Source organism: Ambystoma mexicanum, chromosome 2q (assembly GCF_040938575.1).
Source record: "Ambystoma mexicanum isolate Mex_15411 chromosome 2q, UKY_AmexF1_1, whole genome shotgun sequence".
Classification (NCBI taxonomy): Eukaryota; Metazoa; Chordata; class Amphibia; order Caudata; family Ambystomatidae; genus Ambystoma; species Ambystoma mexicanum.
The window spans coordinates 148649103-148668713 of NC_090924.1; the positions used below are offsets into that span (position 1 = coordinate 148649103).

The following is a 19611-nucleotide window of genomic DNA, read 5'->3' on the forward strand; positions in this document are numbered from 1 at the left end:
CATCATCAGCACTGTCCCCCTCTGCCTCCTCATTCTTCCTTTTCTTTATCGCCTCATGGCTTTCTTCGCCTGAAGAGGATATCGATAGTACTTCCTCCTCTTCAGGGTACTCCTCCTCCCACTCATTCTCACTCTCATCTGAGGTATGAGATGATTCTCGTGCCCTGCTAGGCACCGCTTTACTTTTCCTTTTTCTCTTTCCACCTTTCTTTCCTGGTGGAGTGCCCGGGGGGGTGTGGGCCTCTTCCGCCCTACGGGCTGCTTTACTGCCCCCTTTGGACTTCATTCGAGCCTTCAGACCCTTGACCTCCTCCAGGCCCTGAGAAAAACGGATCCAATCCTCCATCAGCGCTCTTTGCTGAGGATCATGTCCCAATGAAGCCCCCAGGGCTTTGTGTAGGACATCAGTCATGGCCGTGTGGCTCCTCTTTTGGCTAACACTAGCCTTCCCCTCATCACTGGAGGAACTCATTATTCTCAGGCCCTGGGGAATTTCCAATGAATAAAAGTATGTATACCAGGGATTAATCAACTCGCTCAGTACAGGGAGCCAACAAAATCTGTCCAAATTAGAAAAACTCCCTGGTTCTGGATATATATAAACAGATATAATAATATCCAATGACAGGTTTTACCTGGGACTGTGCCCGTATGACTGCGGTATCACTGTCTGCCTGCAGGGGCGCTGTAGGGCTCTTGAAACAGAACGCTACGTTCGTATGAACGTTGCGTTATGTTATGACAAGGAAATTGTAATTTCCAAAGGATTCCGTTCAAAATGATCACACCGACACCTTCTAAGACTCCTATCATACGCTCGGCACGGAAGAAGTGAGCGCCGGAACTACGCGGTCTGGTCGCGCTCCTTCTTCCTTACCGCAGTGCCCTCTTCGACGGTTCTGAGAAGCTGCGGCCGCCGGTGCACCAGCCCCGTCGCGGCCGCAACTTCAAGAAACCGTGTAAGCGTAACAGATATGCTCCGCCAAAGGCACATCCCGTTCACACAGTAAAAACACAATACACAGTTCTAAACACACACAATCATTCAGCAAGAATAAAGAAGAAAAGTACTTAACTTGCTGCCGAGCAGCAAAGAAAGAGGGAGAATAGAAAGAGGACAAGAGCTTTTATCTGAGGACTGATGTTTTATTGGTTATATGGAACACGTGGTCAGTTTGAGGACCTATGGTGTTGGACTACAAAAATCCGAAAATCTCATGGTTATTGTAGTTTTTCTTGGTTTTTTGTTAGTCATTTACATATTTGGTTTTCTTTGCTGCTGACAGTAAAGATGAAGAGAAAGCATAATCCGAGCCTCCGGTCTTGACATAGAATTCATAGCTCTCAACCTTTTGTGCCCCAATGCGGGTGAAAACACCTGATTGAACAGCCTATTGAAATGTATGGGCGTGCAAGGGGTTTGGCGGTGAGTAAAATGTTTACAGGGCAGTTGACATCCGACCAACAGCCTGCAAGTTGAGAGGTATGTCAATCAGCTGCCAAGCCCCTTCCCCGCCCATATCATTCAAATGGGCTCTCAGTTGCCCAAAGCAAAATCACATGCTTTCGCCCATCGTAGGGGGCACACGTTTGGGAGGTATGACAATGTGCTCTATTTCTCATAGGGACATATCGGTAATACATTGCAACACATATTAATATTTTAGTTTGAGGTTCATGTATTTGCTACTATGATTGAACCATGTTATAGCCTTTAACATTCAGTAATGTTCTGCGATCCAGTCCACACAATGAGGTCACACATTGTTTTGTATTTTGCGTTTTTGCGTTATCTCTTTGAAGGGCCAATAAAAGGAAATTAAATACATAAACACGTTTTCTTTTGAATGGATCACCGTTCAGGGTTCATGATTAGGCAGAGAGGATAATTGTAAGAGTCTGCAAAAACACACATCTGCGTTTTATTTAAAAATTGAACCTACGCTGGTAAGTGTTATTTAATTCGTATTGCTCTGTCATGATTAACGTTTTAACCAACACATACTAAAAACCAAATAATACAAAAGGCATCCTGATCCTCCACTTAATAACCGTCAACCGAAAAATAAATAGGTGCTGAGGCGGGGAGAACACACTGTAGTCGGGCGCTAACTTTTCGCACATCGTTTTGATTGGTTATGAAACAGAATGGCGGGAAGGGGGCGCCTGAAATAAAAACTGTGACTATGGGGGCGAGGTCAGGTGTTTCAGAAATCTCTTAAAGGCTAGCGCGTCACTTACAGATATTACGTAGGCGTGATTGCTGCCATGTTAGAGGTAGTCAGGAAGTATCTAGATGGCTGGTTAATTTCGTGTTCGTTTAGTATTTTCAAGGACTGAAGCTGAATGTTGGTTTTCGAATCAGACTTTGGTCCGCCACATTTGAATGTAATCTCTCATTGATTTGCACCCATACTGCGTCGTATCTGTTAACGGAGGGGGGCATGCTGCTCAACAAAATGAGAAGTTTTACTTGAGAATGAACCACAGTATATAAAACGTAGGACGGCATCCAGATCAGCAAGCCACACACATTGGCCCTTTGCATTAGAGGAGTATTCAATGTTTAAATATGGTCTTTCTTTCACTTTCGGACGTTTATTGCACACTGAGGTGAGCTCTGGGACTAGTAAAACAGCGCCATTGCCACAGAAGAGGGACTTAATTGGCTGGCATACGTACCAGATGGTCTGAGATGGACCGACCCCCACCCCACCCTCCCTGCCCTGCCCACTAGCAGTTCCACGGGTTTCCTGGCACCGGCATAGTGACATGCATTGTAAGCAGCCAGCGACAGGAGGTAGAAGATGGTGGCGGATGGTCTGGGTCCTGCTCCCGCGCTTCCATATCAGGCTCACCAGGTTAGTATGCATGCAGAATGAGTTTTACATTTTGTTTATTTATATTTTCCTTCTCAAGCTTTGTATTGTGTTGCCAGGGTGAATAACAGGCATGCTCCCGGGGGGACCCGTGATCCCTCGCATGTGTGTTGACTTTTCATTTTTGGTCCGAGGTGGCGATGTCTTTCTTGTTGGTATTTTGTACGTACTTCTCAAAGGCGAATGCCTAGTGATTTTTTGATTTTTTTTTTTAAATTTTTTTTTTTTTTTAAGTAATTGAAAACAATTTTTTTTATAGTGGGTGAGGTTTAGGGGAGGTTAAACATTTCCCACGAATGTTCGCGAAAGACCGTTGCAGCGAGAGAGCCCCACAACGTGTGACTTTTTTTTAAACTGGGGAGATTATGTATTTTATAGCACACTTTAGGAAAACTACGTAAAAAGCAGTAGTTTGCAATCGGTTTTGTGGGGTAATACATGAACAAATCCAGTTGATACCAGGTCACCAGCATTATCCAACACACGTTCTCCTGATACCTTGGCCCACAATATATGCCAGTATTTAAAAAATGAATAAATAAATCACGTTGGCTGTATTCAAGCACGTGCTGTGCCAGTATATACCCACATAATAACATACTCCTGTTTCATTTGCCCATATTGCCAGCAATGATACTTTAAGAAAACTCGTTCAGACTGGCTGCGCTAATATTGGCTAAGACCACTCCTATGGCTTTGCTATTAATGCGACTGAAATGCCATGCCGCTGAAAGAAAACATTTCTGTGCTGGCTTTGCCAATATAGGTAGTATCCTGATGTAGGAACAAGCAGGTTGGCTTTGCCCATAATATTTTGCAAGCTCTCTTTAACATATTTCCGTTTTGGCTTTCAAGAACTACAATAATAGTGTTACAGAGTACACATCATAATATGTAAACCCTTATGGAAAATTAACTCAAAATAGTATCATTGTAGCTTTATTTTCCATATCCTGAATGGAACAGAGGTCCCAGGATGCCAAGTAATGTAAGCCACGCGCATTTCTGTTTTATACCACTTTTACTTAACATCACCAAAAGACAAGCAAAAAAAGAAACCGCGATAAGGTCATCCTTTGTATAGTGATTATATTTCCAAATGATTTCTATACACAATGTTAAGAATATTTGACTATACACATAAAAGCAACCTGAAGTATCTCTGGAGCCGGAATTACTTCTTTCAATAGTAAGTTTATTTATGCATATATAAAGAACCGGCGCCCGCACTGCGACCACCTCCTACATGAACCTAAACAACTGACCTGGAACCCTGGCTATTTCTAACCTAAACATTCCATGTTGGTCGCAGTGCAGGACTACATTCTACATAGAATGCTACACATCCTCCCCCCACAAATATCGAATGAACACATTTAAAATAGCAATAAGATACATAAAAAAACTAAATAAAAGGACAACTACGATGTTTAAAACACATTCTCAATTAACCAATAACGAACATTTAGAAGACTTGTATGTTTACACACCTAAACACATTGCATGGAATAGATTGTGAATGCAATAGGCAAAAATAACAAATTGTACAATATACATTTACCTATGCATGACATAATCTCTGGACCAATATGGTAACCTTCTTTCTCTTGAACCTCGTATCAATTCATGTCCAGATGCATCATTACTTTGTCGCACATTCACATCCATTCCTTCACTTTGTCTCACAGCATCTCTATGACCATTGCCTATTTCACTCACATCTTCCCCTCTACATAGAGTTTCATCTCCAAATAAATCATTTGCTCTTTCCTTTTCTCCATTACGCCGAAATCCTTCTTTTTTGCCTCCCCATCTCCACCTACTTACTCTATCCAAATTCCATACTGCTCCACCAGCAACTCTAATCGCTCTTCTCAACACTTGTATAACTTTAATCGGTCTGCTGTATTTAGAGTCGCCCTTCCTCACACTACGACCAAACTTAATCCGCACATAGTCTCCCGGTGAGATTCTCAACCTAGGTTCACCGATAGACGGTTCTCCACTAGATATATCGTGTTAATTTTGATGTTTGAACAACCTTTCCTTTCCATCTTTCATCAATTTCCTACGATTAACCCAATCCAGATTAAGCAAAGTATTGGGTGCCCTTCCTCTCATCAATTCAAAGGGGCAAACCTTCATTCCCCTCTTGACAGCCATCCTGATACACCACACTTTCTCTTTTAGTACTTCATCCATCAGCAAATTATTACTCAAAGCCAATTCTACTGCTTCTACAATTACACGATTACATCTTTCCACTAACCCGTTAGTTTAGGGATGATATAAAGCTGAAAACCTCCATTCAATTCCTGATCTCTTGGCAAATTCTCTTATCTCTTTGCTTTTGAATTGAACCCCATTGTCACTCATTATCACTTGGGGGAATCCTTCCCTCCTGCAAATTTGCATTATGAATTTCACAATCTCATGACTATCAATCTTATTTACTGCTTTAACTTCCAGCCATCCTGAATAGTAATCAACTAATACTATCAAGAACTTCTTCTCATCGATTAATTTCCCATAAGGTACAACAATGTCAATACCTACCATTTCCCATGGTGCTTCACCTTTGTGAATGTCAATAGGCTTAGACTTTACAATTCTACAACTTTTATCGCTGTTCTGACACGGCCAACAATTCCTAACCATTCTTTCTACCATAAGATCCATGCCTGGCCACCAATATTTTAATCTTATGTTATTCTTCGTGCCTGTAATACCAGGATGACCCTGGTGTGCTTTTTCAATAAGTTCATCATATAACTTGCGTGGTGGAATCAATTTGTCTCCTCTTACCAAAAATCCATCCTCCATAGACAATTCATCCCTTACTTCCCAAAATCTCAAACACATTTCCTGAACTGCCTTCTTTTCAGGCCATCCAGACTTTATGTATTTGCCAATTTGTTGAAGCTCATCATCCTTGCCCAACTCCTCAATCCAATCATCCTTGGATGTGACCTCAAACACAACAGCTACCATTTAATCATCCATTTCTACTACCATCTGTTTACTTCCTAGTGGTAATCTCGACAAAAAATCAGCTACAACATTCCTTTTGCCAGGAACATACTTCACAGAAAAGTTATAATTCTGCATTTTAAGACTAAGTCTTGCTAATCTCGGCGAGGCCCTACACATTCCTTTGACTGTAAGAACCTTAATTAAAGGCTTATGATCTGTCTGAATAACAAATTTAGTTCCCCACACATATTTCCTGAAGTAATTTACTGCCCAAGAACAAGCCAACAACTCTTTTTCGATCACTGAGTATTTATTTTCTGTGTCTGAAACGGCTCTCGATGCATGACTAATTATTCTCTCATTTGCATCTTCATCTACCTGCGATAAAACTGCTCCCAAACCGTTACCACTGGCATCCACTGTAATTTTCGTCATTCTACCAAACTCAAACCCTCCTAGCTCCAATGAATTGCAAATTTCACTTTTGATGTATTTTACTGCCTTGTCACAATCATCATCCCACACAAACTTAGCATCCTTTTTCATCAGTTTCCTCAAAGGATCTGTGACACTCGCGAAGCTTCTAACAAATCTATTGTAATACTCGCACAATCCCAAAAATGACCTTAACTCATCCTTGTTTTTTGGATCCGGTGACTCCCTTGATGGCTTCCATGGCATCCTTCTTTGGCTTGTACCCTTTGCCATTTACAGTATGTCCTAAATATTCTACCTCGTCTACTCCAATTTTACACTTGTCTGTTCAACTTTCAAACCCACATCTTCTAATCTTTTCAACACTTTCTTTAACCTGTTATCATGTTCTTCCCTTCCTTTACCAAATACAATAATATCAACTTGATATACAAAAATTCCTTTTACTCCTTTGAGAACATGCATCATTACCCTCTGAAATACAGCCGCCGCCGAGGCTAAACCAAATGGCATACGTTTGTACCTATATAAACCATGTGGTGTTATAAAAGCTGTAATGTCTCTGAAATCTTCAGTAAGTGCAATTTGATGATATGCTTTCGAGAGATCTAGTGTTGAAAATACATCTGCATCACCAATACAGTTCAACATCTCAGAAATAATCGGAAGAGGAAATATATCGATTATTATGTTCTTATTGACGTCTCTTAAGTCCACGCAAATCCTGGGTTTGCCATTCTTCTTTAACGCCACCACGATGGGACTCACCCACTCCGAAGATTCAATTTTCTCTATGATCCCTTCTGATTCCAAACATGTCAACTCTTGTTCCACCTTGTCAGCAATGGCAAATGGAATCGGTCTTGACTTTGTGTGTCTAACCGGTACAGTTCCTTTCTTCAGACGAATTCTGTGTGCAAAATCGTTTAATAAACCTAACTCTGATTTGACTTTATTCTTTTCCGCCGATACACCATTTCTTTGTTGTTGTTGACTACTATTGACCAACAGAATCTGTTCTTCCGTACATGGGTCTAACCTGATTCTCAAACCAGCTTGATCTTTCCATCCTATGATGTTGACGCCTTTTTCTGCTACATAAACTTTGACTTGGGCTCGTCTGTCTTTAAATTGTATGATACTGGGAAACCACCCAATCATTTTTATCCTTGACCCCTGAAATCCTCCCGGATTGTTTATGTCTGATGATTTCAATTTGCTTCCCAGACCACGTGCCACAAGGTTCTGCCATGTCTTCTTGGTGATTATTGTCCAAGGTGAACAACTATCCACCTTCACCCTGAGCTTCCAGTTATCTAGAATCACCTCGCAACTCGGGCACTTAAATTCCCCTTCTGGAGGTTCCTGTATGAAAAATACCCTTTCTTCATCTGATTCTTCCTCTTCGTCTACGATGACAGAAATTCTTTTCTTTTTCTTACATACCACTGCAAAATGACCTTTTACACCACAATTTCCACATTTCTGTCCTAGAGCAGGACACTGTTTTGCATTTGCGTAATGGCCAAATCTGCCATTTCCATCCCTTGGTTGGTAATTCTGATATCTATGATCATTTTGTGTGCGAGGTTCATTCTTAGCCCAAATCTTTCCATGAACTTAACTTGAACCTCCCCTGTATTCTGAATTCTTTGTTCTGTTGCTCTTCCCTGGAGCAGCTTCCGGCTTGTCTTTAGTTCGCAGTGCATTAACTTGGCTTTGCTCTTCTTGCTCCTGTACTATCTTTGTAGTGCTTCGTTGCATGCTCTGTACAGCTTCTTCTTTCTTGTCCTTCATTTCCTTAGAGCACAATTGACTGTGCTCCACCCTCTTGGCAATAGCTATAGTTTCAGGTAGGGATGGATTACCGATCATCCACAGCCTGTCTTGAACTATATTATCCTTCGAGTGAATTATGATTTGATCTCGTATTAATTCATCCAGAGTGATGCCATTGCCAAATTGACAGGTTCTGGATAAAACCCTTAATGCTGAAACATATTCCTCGATACTTTCACTTTCTTTTTGCACCCTGGTGTAAAATTTATACCTATTTCTGGCCACATTGGTTTCAGGCGCATAATATTTGTCCAATTGTCTTATGGCTCTGTCATGTTCATCGGCATCTCCAGCCTCATCTATTGTCAATTCTGGAAGTTCCCTGAATTTCCTTTGGCCCTCTAATCCAAGTGCATGCAACAATAATAGTTTCTTTTTTTTTGGATGTGAGTTCTTCCTGATCCACGGCTTGAATATAATTCAGCCAAAATTCTTTCCATTCTGACCAGACCACTGCTGGCTGACCTGGTGTATTATAGTATTAAGCGTTCCTTTATGGTTGTGTATTTAACCAGAGAAAGAAGTAGGAAAAAAAAAATGTTTTTTTTTAGAACTGGGATGAGGATGTATAATCCTCACCCTCCCCAGACTTCCTGGTCTTTGTCCAGCAGGCCCACGTGATCGCGACCTATTGCAAGGACCTTTTTTCTAACCTGCGCGATGTGAAGATGTATCGTTACGAGTCCGTGGGGAAGTGAAGATCAATTTCACTTAAAACTCCATGAGGGGCCCGGGAGCTTCAAACGAGCAGGAGCAGCGAATGCTCGGAGCTCCAAACAAACCACGCAGCCTCAGTGGTTGTTTGGCCCGCAGTATCTGCTCTAAACTGTAGCCCCCACCACCAAAGACAGCACAAACCAACGCCGTAATGTTTTGGTTCGGAGCATCTGCTCTCCTCCAGTCTCGCGTGTAAGCCGTGTGGCCTGTAACAGCACAAGCCAGGGCAGTGCTGCGCTAAGGCTCGGAGCAGCCGCTATCGTCTTCTTTGTGCTGCGTGGGTCGCCAGGCGCCGGTGTCCTCGTCGCCAATTGAAGTATCTCTGGAGCCGGAAATACTTCTTTCAATAGTAAGTTTATTTATGCATATATAAAGAATCGGCGCCCCGCACTGCAACCACCTCCTACATGAACCTAAACAACTGACCTAGAGCCCTGGCTATTTCTAACCTAAATATTCCATGTTGGTCGCAGCGCAGGACTACATTCTACATAGAATGCTACACAACCCTGTTTTTACATTTCAAACTAGTACACATAGGTACACTGCGCTTTAAAAGGCAGCTTTGTTTTGTGAGTCACTTTAATGGTTTTGAAAGTAAGCAAGTATTTGTTAATTGGGCTTTCAGTTGTAAATGTCAAATACAGATTTTCAATACATTCGTAATAGAAAGTCATGATTCTATTAAAGACACGGAGGTGAAGGATTGTGCTCATCGCAACTCTTCACAAGCAGCAAAAAAAATTGCCAAAACTTTCAAAATAAACTGTCAAAAGAACTACAAGTTCCATGAAAACAAGTGCTTTTGAAGTTTTCATATAATTGGTTCGACTTTCCACGTGATCAAAACTGTCCAATCGCTTCCCATAGTCCAGTATAACAACCTCTGTCCTTCTTCCTCTTTCTTTAGCTGATCTATAAACGAAACTGGCGTCCCTTGAACTCTCCATTGCACATTGATTATTCCTCATGTTCCCGATGCCATTGGTTCTGTACCTGTCAAGACATAGACAGCACTATTGAACAAACCACTCCAGACTGGGCAAATAGAAACTTGTCAGATCTGAAATAAGACTTTTACGTAAACAATCATATCACTTTCAGTCATATCATTCTATCTTTGCAATTGAAAGGGTGGGATAGTCTTTTGCCTTTGTGTCTTCAATAGAATCATGATGTTCTATTACGTATGTATTGAAAATCTGTATTCTAGGTCAAGACCCAGAGGCTCGGATTATGCTAGTTTAAAGATTAGTCACCACCAACGCAGACACCTGGTTGAAAATATAATTTTTTTAAAAGTTGACTCGTTCGACTAATCTGGCGCCTTCAAAATGTCCTCTAGGCATGCCCACCTCTTGAATGCTGTGGATGCCATGGGACCGCTAATATAATGTGCACCTAAATGTCCTACATGAATGCCTGCTTGGCTCATGCATCGTTTTACCCATCTTGCCAGGGTAGCTGACGTTACTGCCCTATAAGGTTTCCTTACCGCTATTAATAATAAAGACTTTCTGTCCACTTCAAAGCCTTAACATCTGAGACCCTCTTGCACGAGATGATGCAGAGCAAGGTAGCTAGTTTCACCCATAGGGCCTTCCTGGATAGCTCCTCGTTATTGGGCCATGTTTCAAACATTTTCAACACTACGCTTGCGTCCCAAAGACGAGAATATTTCAGAGCTGGTAGGCTTGCAAAATGTATTCCTTTCAATAACCTACATATCAGCGGATGTTACCCTATGGGTCTACTTTCAACATATTTGTGACCAGCGGAAATAGCTGAACGCTATGTGTTCATGGTTCGGGGTGCTTTATCCTGGGCCACCTGGTTACCTAGAAAGTTCACAACATGAACTACATATGTTTGAGCGGGATGTATCTCTCCATGCACCAATTACTCCATCTAAGCAATGCGCCTCTTTAGGCCTTCTTGGTTCCTGGAGCCGAGGATTCTCTGATGAATTCCTGAGCCTCTCCCGAAAGTCCTGGCTTGGCCCAAGATCTCCTGAAATCGCCCATGATCCAGACTCAGATTCCCTGTCCGAACCAGTGGGTGGACTTCCCCCTGCTGGTCCTAGCACGATATCCGCTCTTTGATGCCGCCAAATCAGAATATCTTACAACCTCTCCAGAAGGTCCGGAAACCAAGCCTGACCTCTCCAGTTAGGAGTCACGAGTATCGCTCTTGCTCCCTGTCTACTGACCTGAGCCAGTGTTCGCGGTACCATGGCGAACAAAGAGAACGCGTATTCTGTTGCTGGTCACCAGACCTGGAGTAAGGCATCTGTCGCTGACGCTTCCAGATCCCGTCTCCAACTTAAAAATCGTGACAGCTTCCTGCTCAATCTCGAGGGAAACATATCCGTCTGATGGGGACAGCTGACTCATGATTTCCTTAAAGGCTGTCTCCTCCAGCTGCCAATCGCTGGAGTGCCTCAGATATCTCGAGTTCCAGTCTGCGACCTGGTTCGGGACACCCGGCAGATGTTCCACTGTCACACTTATTCCCCTTTGCAGGCATGTATGGTACGGTAATGTTTATTTGTAAAGCGCCTATACACAAGACAAGTGTTTCAAAGCGCTCAAGGAGGGAGGGAACAAGGGTGGGCAGAGGGGGGAAACAGTCATTCAGAGCCCTTGAATTTCTGAACGATACAAGTCTGCACAGGCAGAGTAAGTGCATATAATACAATTAACAGTGTAGATGACAGCAAATAGGGCTGACAACGATTCTGCAGTTTTTCAAAGTGCATTGAGGTGCCACCATGCAAAGAGGGGAGACGGGGAAGATGGATAGACGATCTTCAAGGCATGGAATGTGCAGATCGTGCAAGTGCACAGACGGTACAGGAGAGGGGTGGGGGAGGACAAGTGCAGGAGGTTGGGGGAGGAGGGGAGTCCAAGTGCGCCCAGTCAGTCAGAAACTGGGTTAAGTGCTGAGAGATGCCACTCTCATGGATCATTGACCAAGTCCAGTAGTGATGAGGCAAGTGCGAGAGGAGAAAAACACACATGGACCTCGGCTGGGAGGTTGGAAAGATAATTCTAACACACTTTATACATACAAAAATAAATTTTATCACAAAGACAAATACACATGATACTTCCTCAAAAAAACCTTATGAGGTCCCACAAAATTGACATCAACTAATTCATTCCACCATTCATCCACATACTCTCCATCATACATACAATGCTCAAAATACAGAAAACCAGGGTTGTCAAATCCATAAAACCATTTTACAAGGAAACGCCAAAATGATTGAGTTCTTCACACCCTTAATGATTACAAGTGTGTGTATCAGTTAAATCGCACACAATCGCTTATTAACATTGTCTTGTCTACATGTGTTTCAGTCGGTATAAAGGGCTTAAATTATAGCCTTGCGTAGATCCGACCTTCTTCAGGACAGGCGGCGGGGTGAACATCTTGCCACACCATACACAACAAAATCCAGTGGAAGAGGTCTTCAAAGAAAAATATCTACAAACCCACAATAATAGAACCTAATTACAAACCAACCTCTTTTATTTAGTAAAAGCACAAATCAATTGTGGGTATAAATGTTGCGTCATTATACTCTCACACTCGCCTCCAATGTGTACTCGTGGAGGTAGTGCGAACAGGGGAATAAATCGTAAATGCTCCAGAAATTAGATCAATTAACCATAGCTCCTATGAAAAACAGGAACACAACATAAGTTGGGGGCTCCCTTCTACAAGCTGAGTCTATGCAAACTACAATTATACAGTCACCCAATCGCCATATGTCAAGAACCAACACTTAATTATGATGCAAGGACGTGTGATGCCAATGACACTCATAGGCTGTGGTTGGCTTGCGCTGATAATTTTTATTTTTCGTCCTGCCCAATTGTGCTAAGGATTCACCCCCATGTATTTAAATTGCGCTGCATCAAAATTACATGCCCATCATGAGTCCACTGATATTTATCCCATGAGCACGAGATGTGTGTAAAAACAATGCAGTGACCCAGGGAAACCCTTGGGAGCCCTGCAAAGACTCCCAGGGCAAGAGGCTATAGTCACTTACTTCATGGGAACAGTACACAACAGAGTCTGCCGGCGTGTCTTTCAAATTTCACTTCATGCTGACTTTTCAAACATTAAAGTCCGTAGGCACTGCAAAATCATTCGCAGAGGCTCCTCTGCTCTAACTGAAGGAGAGGAATGCGCTCTGTTGGCCACTGTTCTTATCTAAGCCTTAAATCACACCAAAATCATTTCTTTAAGGCGCGTGACCGCAACATTAAACAACGCTGCCCAGCACAATAGTTCATAATGAATATTGTGGTAATAACGGCCTTGCTCAGACCATGCACAATTTTTTTAAAAAAGGCTCTTAACTGCCACCCTTAGGTAGTTAAAAACTCCAGCCGGCTTGCTGATGGCTGCTGTAAAATCTAGCCGCAACTGCTAGCTGTTAAGCTCATAACCACAGTTCCACACTAGAATAGTGCTTGCCTGCAAAATGTACGGCCCCTCCAATCTCGTCTGTGCCACCTGGACAACTCGGGCGGCACATCTAACGACCATGGGCATAAAAATAGGACTGTATCACCGGCATTTCCATGCAGTAAACACACGCACATATGACAGAGAAAAGCATGCATTACATGCAACCATTCATGAGATGGAGCAAGGATATCGGATATCTCTCTGCACTCTCTTGATGGTACCGGGCCCTAGAGTATCGTGATCCACTGAGTGATCGCGATCACATACTATTCTCCTGTGTCTCTCTCCAGTCTCAGGGAGGGCCCTGTAAAAAAGTGTGAGAGGACTGGTGAGTGTGCCAAGGACCTGTGAGACTCTGAGGTACACCCGGCGGCTTGTCAGAAAGCTGTGCGGAAAAGGAAGGATAGAGGAAGAGAGGTTAGCAGGGTAGAGGGAGAGAGAAGGAAGAGGAGGAGAGGAATGTCTTAAGGAGATCAGGGTCAAGACAGAGGGCGGCAGGGAGGCTATTCCCAAGGGAGGCCCCTGCTGAGGATAGAGATCTCCCTCCAAATCTCTGGTTGGAGAACTGGCTCACTCGCAGAAGGTTGAGGTAGATGAGCAGAGGGCTCGGGAAGGACAGTATTTAGGTAGATATCATTGCAGATAGGCAGGTCTCAGAAAGCCTTGTGGACAATGCAGAGGTTCTTGAAATTGATCCTTGCAGCCACGGGGAGCCAGAGGAGGGATTTCAGCACCAGAGAGATGCAGTCCCTGGGCTTGAGGCCAAGGATAAATGCCAAAAGTCCTTTGTTTAGCTCTGGTAGTATCTTGTCCCGCCCAGACGGTTGATGTACCTGACCGCAGACAGATTGCCCATCTTGAGAAGAATGGAACACCTTGCCCCTTCCTTGTCCAGCATTGTAATGCGAAAAATCCTACTAGCAATTCGAGGCAGCTGATGTGGAGGGCTAGCTCCTCCTCTGACAACCTCCCACCGGATGTCAGATCGCTGCACCGGGCTCCCCAGTGCCAGCGTCTGGTGTCCGACTCAATAATGAGGTCCGGGCAGGAGCCAAATATCGCCCTGCTATTCCAGGCCTCCAGGTGATGGCACCACCACTCTAGTTCTATCCTCACGTGAAATGGGACTCTCTGCTTGTACGGCAAGCCCGGTCTGATATGCCTCATCTTTAGTTGCTGTAATGCCCGATAATGAAGAGGACCTGGAAAAATGGCTTGAATCGAAGATGACAGATGGCCTACTAGCCTGGCCGGGCTCCTCAAAGTTAATCGCATCTTTTCAACATCATGGTCTTTATCTCCTTCTTGATGGCGTTTTCCTTCTCCAGGGGTAGCTTGAGGGTTCCCTGTACTGTGTCTAGAATGAAACTCAAACATTCCATTGACTGGGTTGAGGCCAGTACAGATTTCTCCTAGTTGATCAGAAACCCCAATTGTTGCAGCAAGTCGGTTGTGACCTTCACCTTTTTCCGAGAGCAGATGCCTGTGCTGGCACATTATGCATGTATCGTCCAGGTATATGATTAGTCTGAAGCCCTGCTCTCTGAGGTGCCTAACTACAGGCTTCATTGGCTTGGTAAAGCACCATGGCGCTGATGCGAGCCATGAACGGGAGAGCTACAAACTCCATCTCTGACCTCTGCAGAGAAACTGCAGCAGCTGCTGTTGACACTGGTGTATGGGTACCGTCCGTTAAGCATCCCTGAGGTCTGTTCGTGTTAGCCAGTCTCCCTTCTGAAGTATGTCACTCAGCAGATGGATTCCCTCCATCTTGAAGTGTCTGTATACTAGAAAAGTATCCAGCAATCTGAGGTTGCTTAAGAAGCCACCTTGTTCTCTGACCGCTGGTCTGATGGCCTTGTTTAGCTTCTTTAACTCCATGTCTAGCAATATGTTGTCTTCTCTGCTGACCTTGATCGGTCTCGGTGGGTACACCTGCACCAGATCTTGTAAAAATTAGAGGAGAAACCCCTACCGTCTGCAAAACCCAGGCGTCAGACGATAGCTCTCCCCACCTGTGTATATGCTGCGCCACTCTCCTCCCACCCCCTCCAATGGCGGGGATGTTTGCATTCAGCGTACAAACCTGTGGTATGGGTTCTCTTACCTGAGTTGATTTGCTGTTGCTGGCCACTAGCTCTCCAGCCTCTGGCCCTTCCTCTGGATGGAAAGAAGGAGTTGGCTTGCCGGTCATACTGTTCCCTCCATTGGACTCTGTTCCCAGAGGGCCTGTAGCATGTATACCGGCTGATCGAGCAGCCCCTACCAGCCCTATCAAAAATCTTCCCCCAAAGATCTTCAGGGAGGCCTGAGCTTTATCCAGCGTAGCATCAGTATTAGCAAACGCTGTCTTTGAACGTATCGCCAAATAACTTTCCCTTGGCGGCCGCTGCTGTTTCTGATGGGGCTAGCTCCCCCAACTTGGAGTTGATCTTCATGAGGATGAAGTGCCTTCTCTCAGTTGCAATGGAACTATTGGCATTGCCCAAGAGACATATTGCCCTCTGTGCCTAGCCTGAAAGCACCTCCGTGTCAATAGCTTCCTTTTTCTGCTTGGCCTCCTCCACAAGTTGCCATATCTTTGATTAGCCCAACCACATCCAGAAGCTTGTCCTAACAAGCCCCCCAGGACCAGTTTATGCCGTTATTAATGTCTTTGCTGTCCCTTCGCATGAAGGTCAGCATGCGTTCATCGATCTCTGGGCTCTCAACCACCCTTCTGGCACTCTAAACCTGGGGCATTCTGCCCTCATCTTATTCCTGGCCTCTTTACTCAATGGTGCCCTCAGCCTTTTCTTCAGGTAGGCTGTGATGTTGCCGGGTGGATCCCACTCTGATGACCTTGGGTGGATTAATGCATCAGGGTCAAATTCATTACCCTGAGCCCCGTCGCCTGAAGGCTTACCCCTTTAGTCTCTGTTCCATCTGGCACCATTAGATGAGAGCTCTTTTTCTGATTCCTCGCTGCTTAGGCAGCTTACCTCAGCGGAATCCTCTGAGCTATCCTGGCCATAGTTGACGCATGACTTTGCCTTCTTGCCAACGCGTTTCCTGTGTGGCATACCTGTGGGGGGTCTGGGCGCTACATGCCCTGTGTGTCTTTTTTTCTTCCCCTTTGCCTTTGCGTGCCTCTCTCCTCAACTTTGCCATGCCCTGAGAGAAGGCTACAAGGTTTTCCATAATGCCCCTGCTCTCGTGCAGGGGATCGCTAACGACACTCATTGCCATTTGGACAGCCTGGCTCATCCTGATACCACTGACATGGGGGCCCTCAGAGTACTCTACTCTTGTTTCTACTCGTGTTTTGAGACACTGCCGATCACTAAGTTTTGAGCAGTCTACTTGGGATGCCCCTGTCAACCGTACTTTACTTTGTAGCTAGACAGGCCAGATAGCCTGCTCCTCTCTCAAGAGCTGCTCCTGGGTATGTGCCCTTAGGAGCTATTCACAAGTTGCCCTGGGACTGTGCCTGTCAAGCACACAAAGTGGTGTGCAGGCTCTGCTGTTGACTAGCATGCAATGTGCCCCTGCCACCACCAGGTGGCTTTCAATGATAAGAAGAACCCGAGTTCTGCAACTTGGAATATATTGCCCTCGCTGAGAATTCGCTACCTGCTGTGTGGATGAAGTACGCTCTGGCACCGGAACCTCCATGGGACCTGATGCACCGGAAACTTCCATGAGGCACTGTCTCCTGCTGTCCCAGGTGAACGCCGGAGCTCGTTGAGCCCTGTCACGTTCCTATCTCTATTTTGCACATTTGCTCCTCCAGTTTAGCTGCTCACTCTGCTCGCTGCGCCTCGTCTATGCTCACACGCACCATATTCCCATTCATATGATATCAAAATAAAACCGCGTTTCACTTCTCTGAGCTGCTCGAGCAGCAAAGAAAGAGGAAGGAGGACAGATGTTGTTATACTGGTCTATGGGACGTGATTGGACAGTTTTGATAGCCTGGAAAATTGAAACAATTATGTGCAAAAGCACTTGTTTTCATGGAAGTTGTAGTTCTTTGAAAGTTTATTTAGAAAGTTATGGTAATTGGTTTTGCTGCTCCAGAAGTAAATAGTTGAGATGAGCATAGTCTGAGCCTCCAGGTCTTGACATAGAATTGCATTTTACAGAGGGAGAAAGAAAGATGCTTAAAAAGCAGTTGCCAGGCTCTTGTTTAGGTACTAGCGCACAGCGGTGTCCACTGTTTGTCATCTGCATCCTCTCTCTTATCTCTTTTACACCTAACTTTTAACTGTTGTGTTCTAAAAATTGGGCACAGGAAGTCTTAAAGTGGACCACAGTAATTTCCCAGAATTACTGATTCTTTTAAAAACGTTTTGAAGTGAACAATTTTAACCACATAATTGGAAAGCAGGGGTGCATTGCTTTTTCCTCAGTCTTAACATGTTTTGAAGCATCTAGGTAGTGTTGGAACCATATATTGATTTCAATGCAGCTGTTAAGGATGACTTGCTGGTATTAAATGCCACACTACAAAATATGCCCACCATGTTCAACTGGTGCAGTCTCCAATGTTATCTCAGTATGCCTCAGGTTTCACAGCAGCTTGCTGGCTTGTATACATTTTTTAATGGTGCAGTGTCGGCTGTTATCTCGTCGTGTCTCATGATGGGTGTGGAAAATTTGACAAAACATCCAAGATTTCGATTGATGATGTCCTGTCCCCTTACCGTTTAGGGGTTCTGAAGTGCAATGTCCAACAGCTATACGTGAGAGGTCATACTGGAGTTGTTTTCTCATCTGTTGATATGATTGCATTGCTGGCCCTGAGCTGAAAGTTGACCCTAGTGTGTCCTGAAACTAACCCATATCTGTGTTTTGACCTCTTTCTTTTTTAGGTTAAGCATCTTGCATTCATGTTTTTCTGAGTGTGGTATTCGAGAGGTCTCTTTTCAATTTCAAAGGTATCACCAAGAGGTCCTGCATGTATGCCTGTTCGTTGGGAGGTGGGTGGCAACCAACTGGTGTTGCTGTTTTATAGTTGCAAATGGTTTAGTTATGGTAGTTCATGCTTTCACGCAGCTCCTTGCAGGGCTCCCCTACATATTACAGGCACTTTTTGCGCTGGATGAGGCATATAACATTGGATGATCTGCAGTTGTATTTCCTTGTATCTGTATTATTTGGTTCTGTGTGGTTGATTTGGCATTTGTGCAGATGCGTTTGCATGTTTTGCATCTTTGATGATTTTGTTTCAGGTCTTCCTTGTTCTTGATCCAGTGTAATGCACTCCTGGTTAAAGACTTCTTAGTTCTTTGTATGCAAGTTGGTGAGCTGATTTGAAAATGTCTATGCTCATCCTCCATACTAGATATTGTTTGTAGGTCCTTCACCTTCCTATTGAATAAGTTTGTGCTGGATGATCGATGAAAACCAAGTTTAAATTGAGAAAGCGTCCTTTATTTTGTTTTCTCTATGCTTTTGGAATGAACTTTAAGGCTGGCCTTTCTTTGCGTATTTCTCTGAGCACCATTTAGACTTTGAAAGCGAATGCATTATTCAATATATGCTTAATATTTCCAGTTTGTCCGATCAAATATATCAACCTGGACTAACATGACGCCAAAATTTACTTTTTGCACTGCTGGAGACTAGAAAAGGTGACAGAGTATCTATGCCATTGCTCATTCCTATTGGGCTTCCAGTGTGCATAAACTGTGAGGGATGCAATTGCTTAGTCACAAGAGCCTAATGTTTACCATGGTCGCAATCAAGAGCCCTCCAGGGGAGGTTCTTAATGGTGAAGGGGATTATGGACAGGCAAAGCTTGATTTTGGGAGAGTTTATGGCCGAAGACTTCGAGTTAATCACAGGATAGGCTGAAGGGCCCCTTGCTTGTAGGTGGGGATCTCCACATCATAAGGGGAACCAGACTTTGATTTGGTCTCGTTGAAGATTGGGCAACACCAGGGGTTTAAGCTAAGGGTGAAAAAAAAAGAAATAGAAAATTGGGCCTGTCTGGACTGCCATTTCTTGACTGATGTTTGGAGACTGTTAATCAAGAACAAGAAGGCTTTTCCATTTTTTCACCCTCAAAACTGACAACATGAACATTGAAGGACTATTTCAGATCAACTCTCTATATCAAACAGGTGGGAGGGTCACACCTGTTACTGATTAGAGTTTATTTGGGGGTGGGCTGTAATGGGGAGTCTCAGTGGCAATTGTGGTAAGTCAGAAGAAAGAGTCAGACAAAGAGGTGGCATTTCAACTTAAGAGTTTTATTTAACAAAAAAAGGAAAAAGACCCTTTTCTCCCTAAAACTAAA

General features: G+C 43.9%; 1 protein-coding gene across 1 annotated transcript in view; it reads left to right on the forward strand.

The window, feature by feature from the left end:
• Positions 1-2294: 2294 nt before the first annotated feature.
• LOC138569240 (meiosis-specific coiled-coil domain-containing protein MEIOC-like) overlaps positions 2295-19611 on the forward strand; it is a 458384-nt gene continuing 441067 nt past the window's right edge. Inside the window, exon 1 of the mRNA XM_069647056.1 lies at positions 2295-2861. Within this exon, the coding sequence (XP_069503157.1) occupies positions 2808-2861 (54 nt within the window). The 5' untranslated portion in view covers positions 2295-2807. The remainder of the gene's footprint in view (positions 2862-19611) is intronic.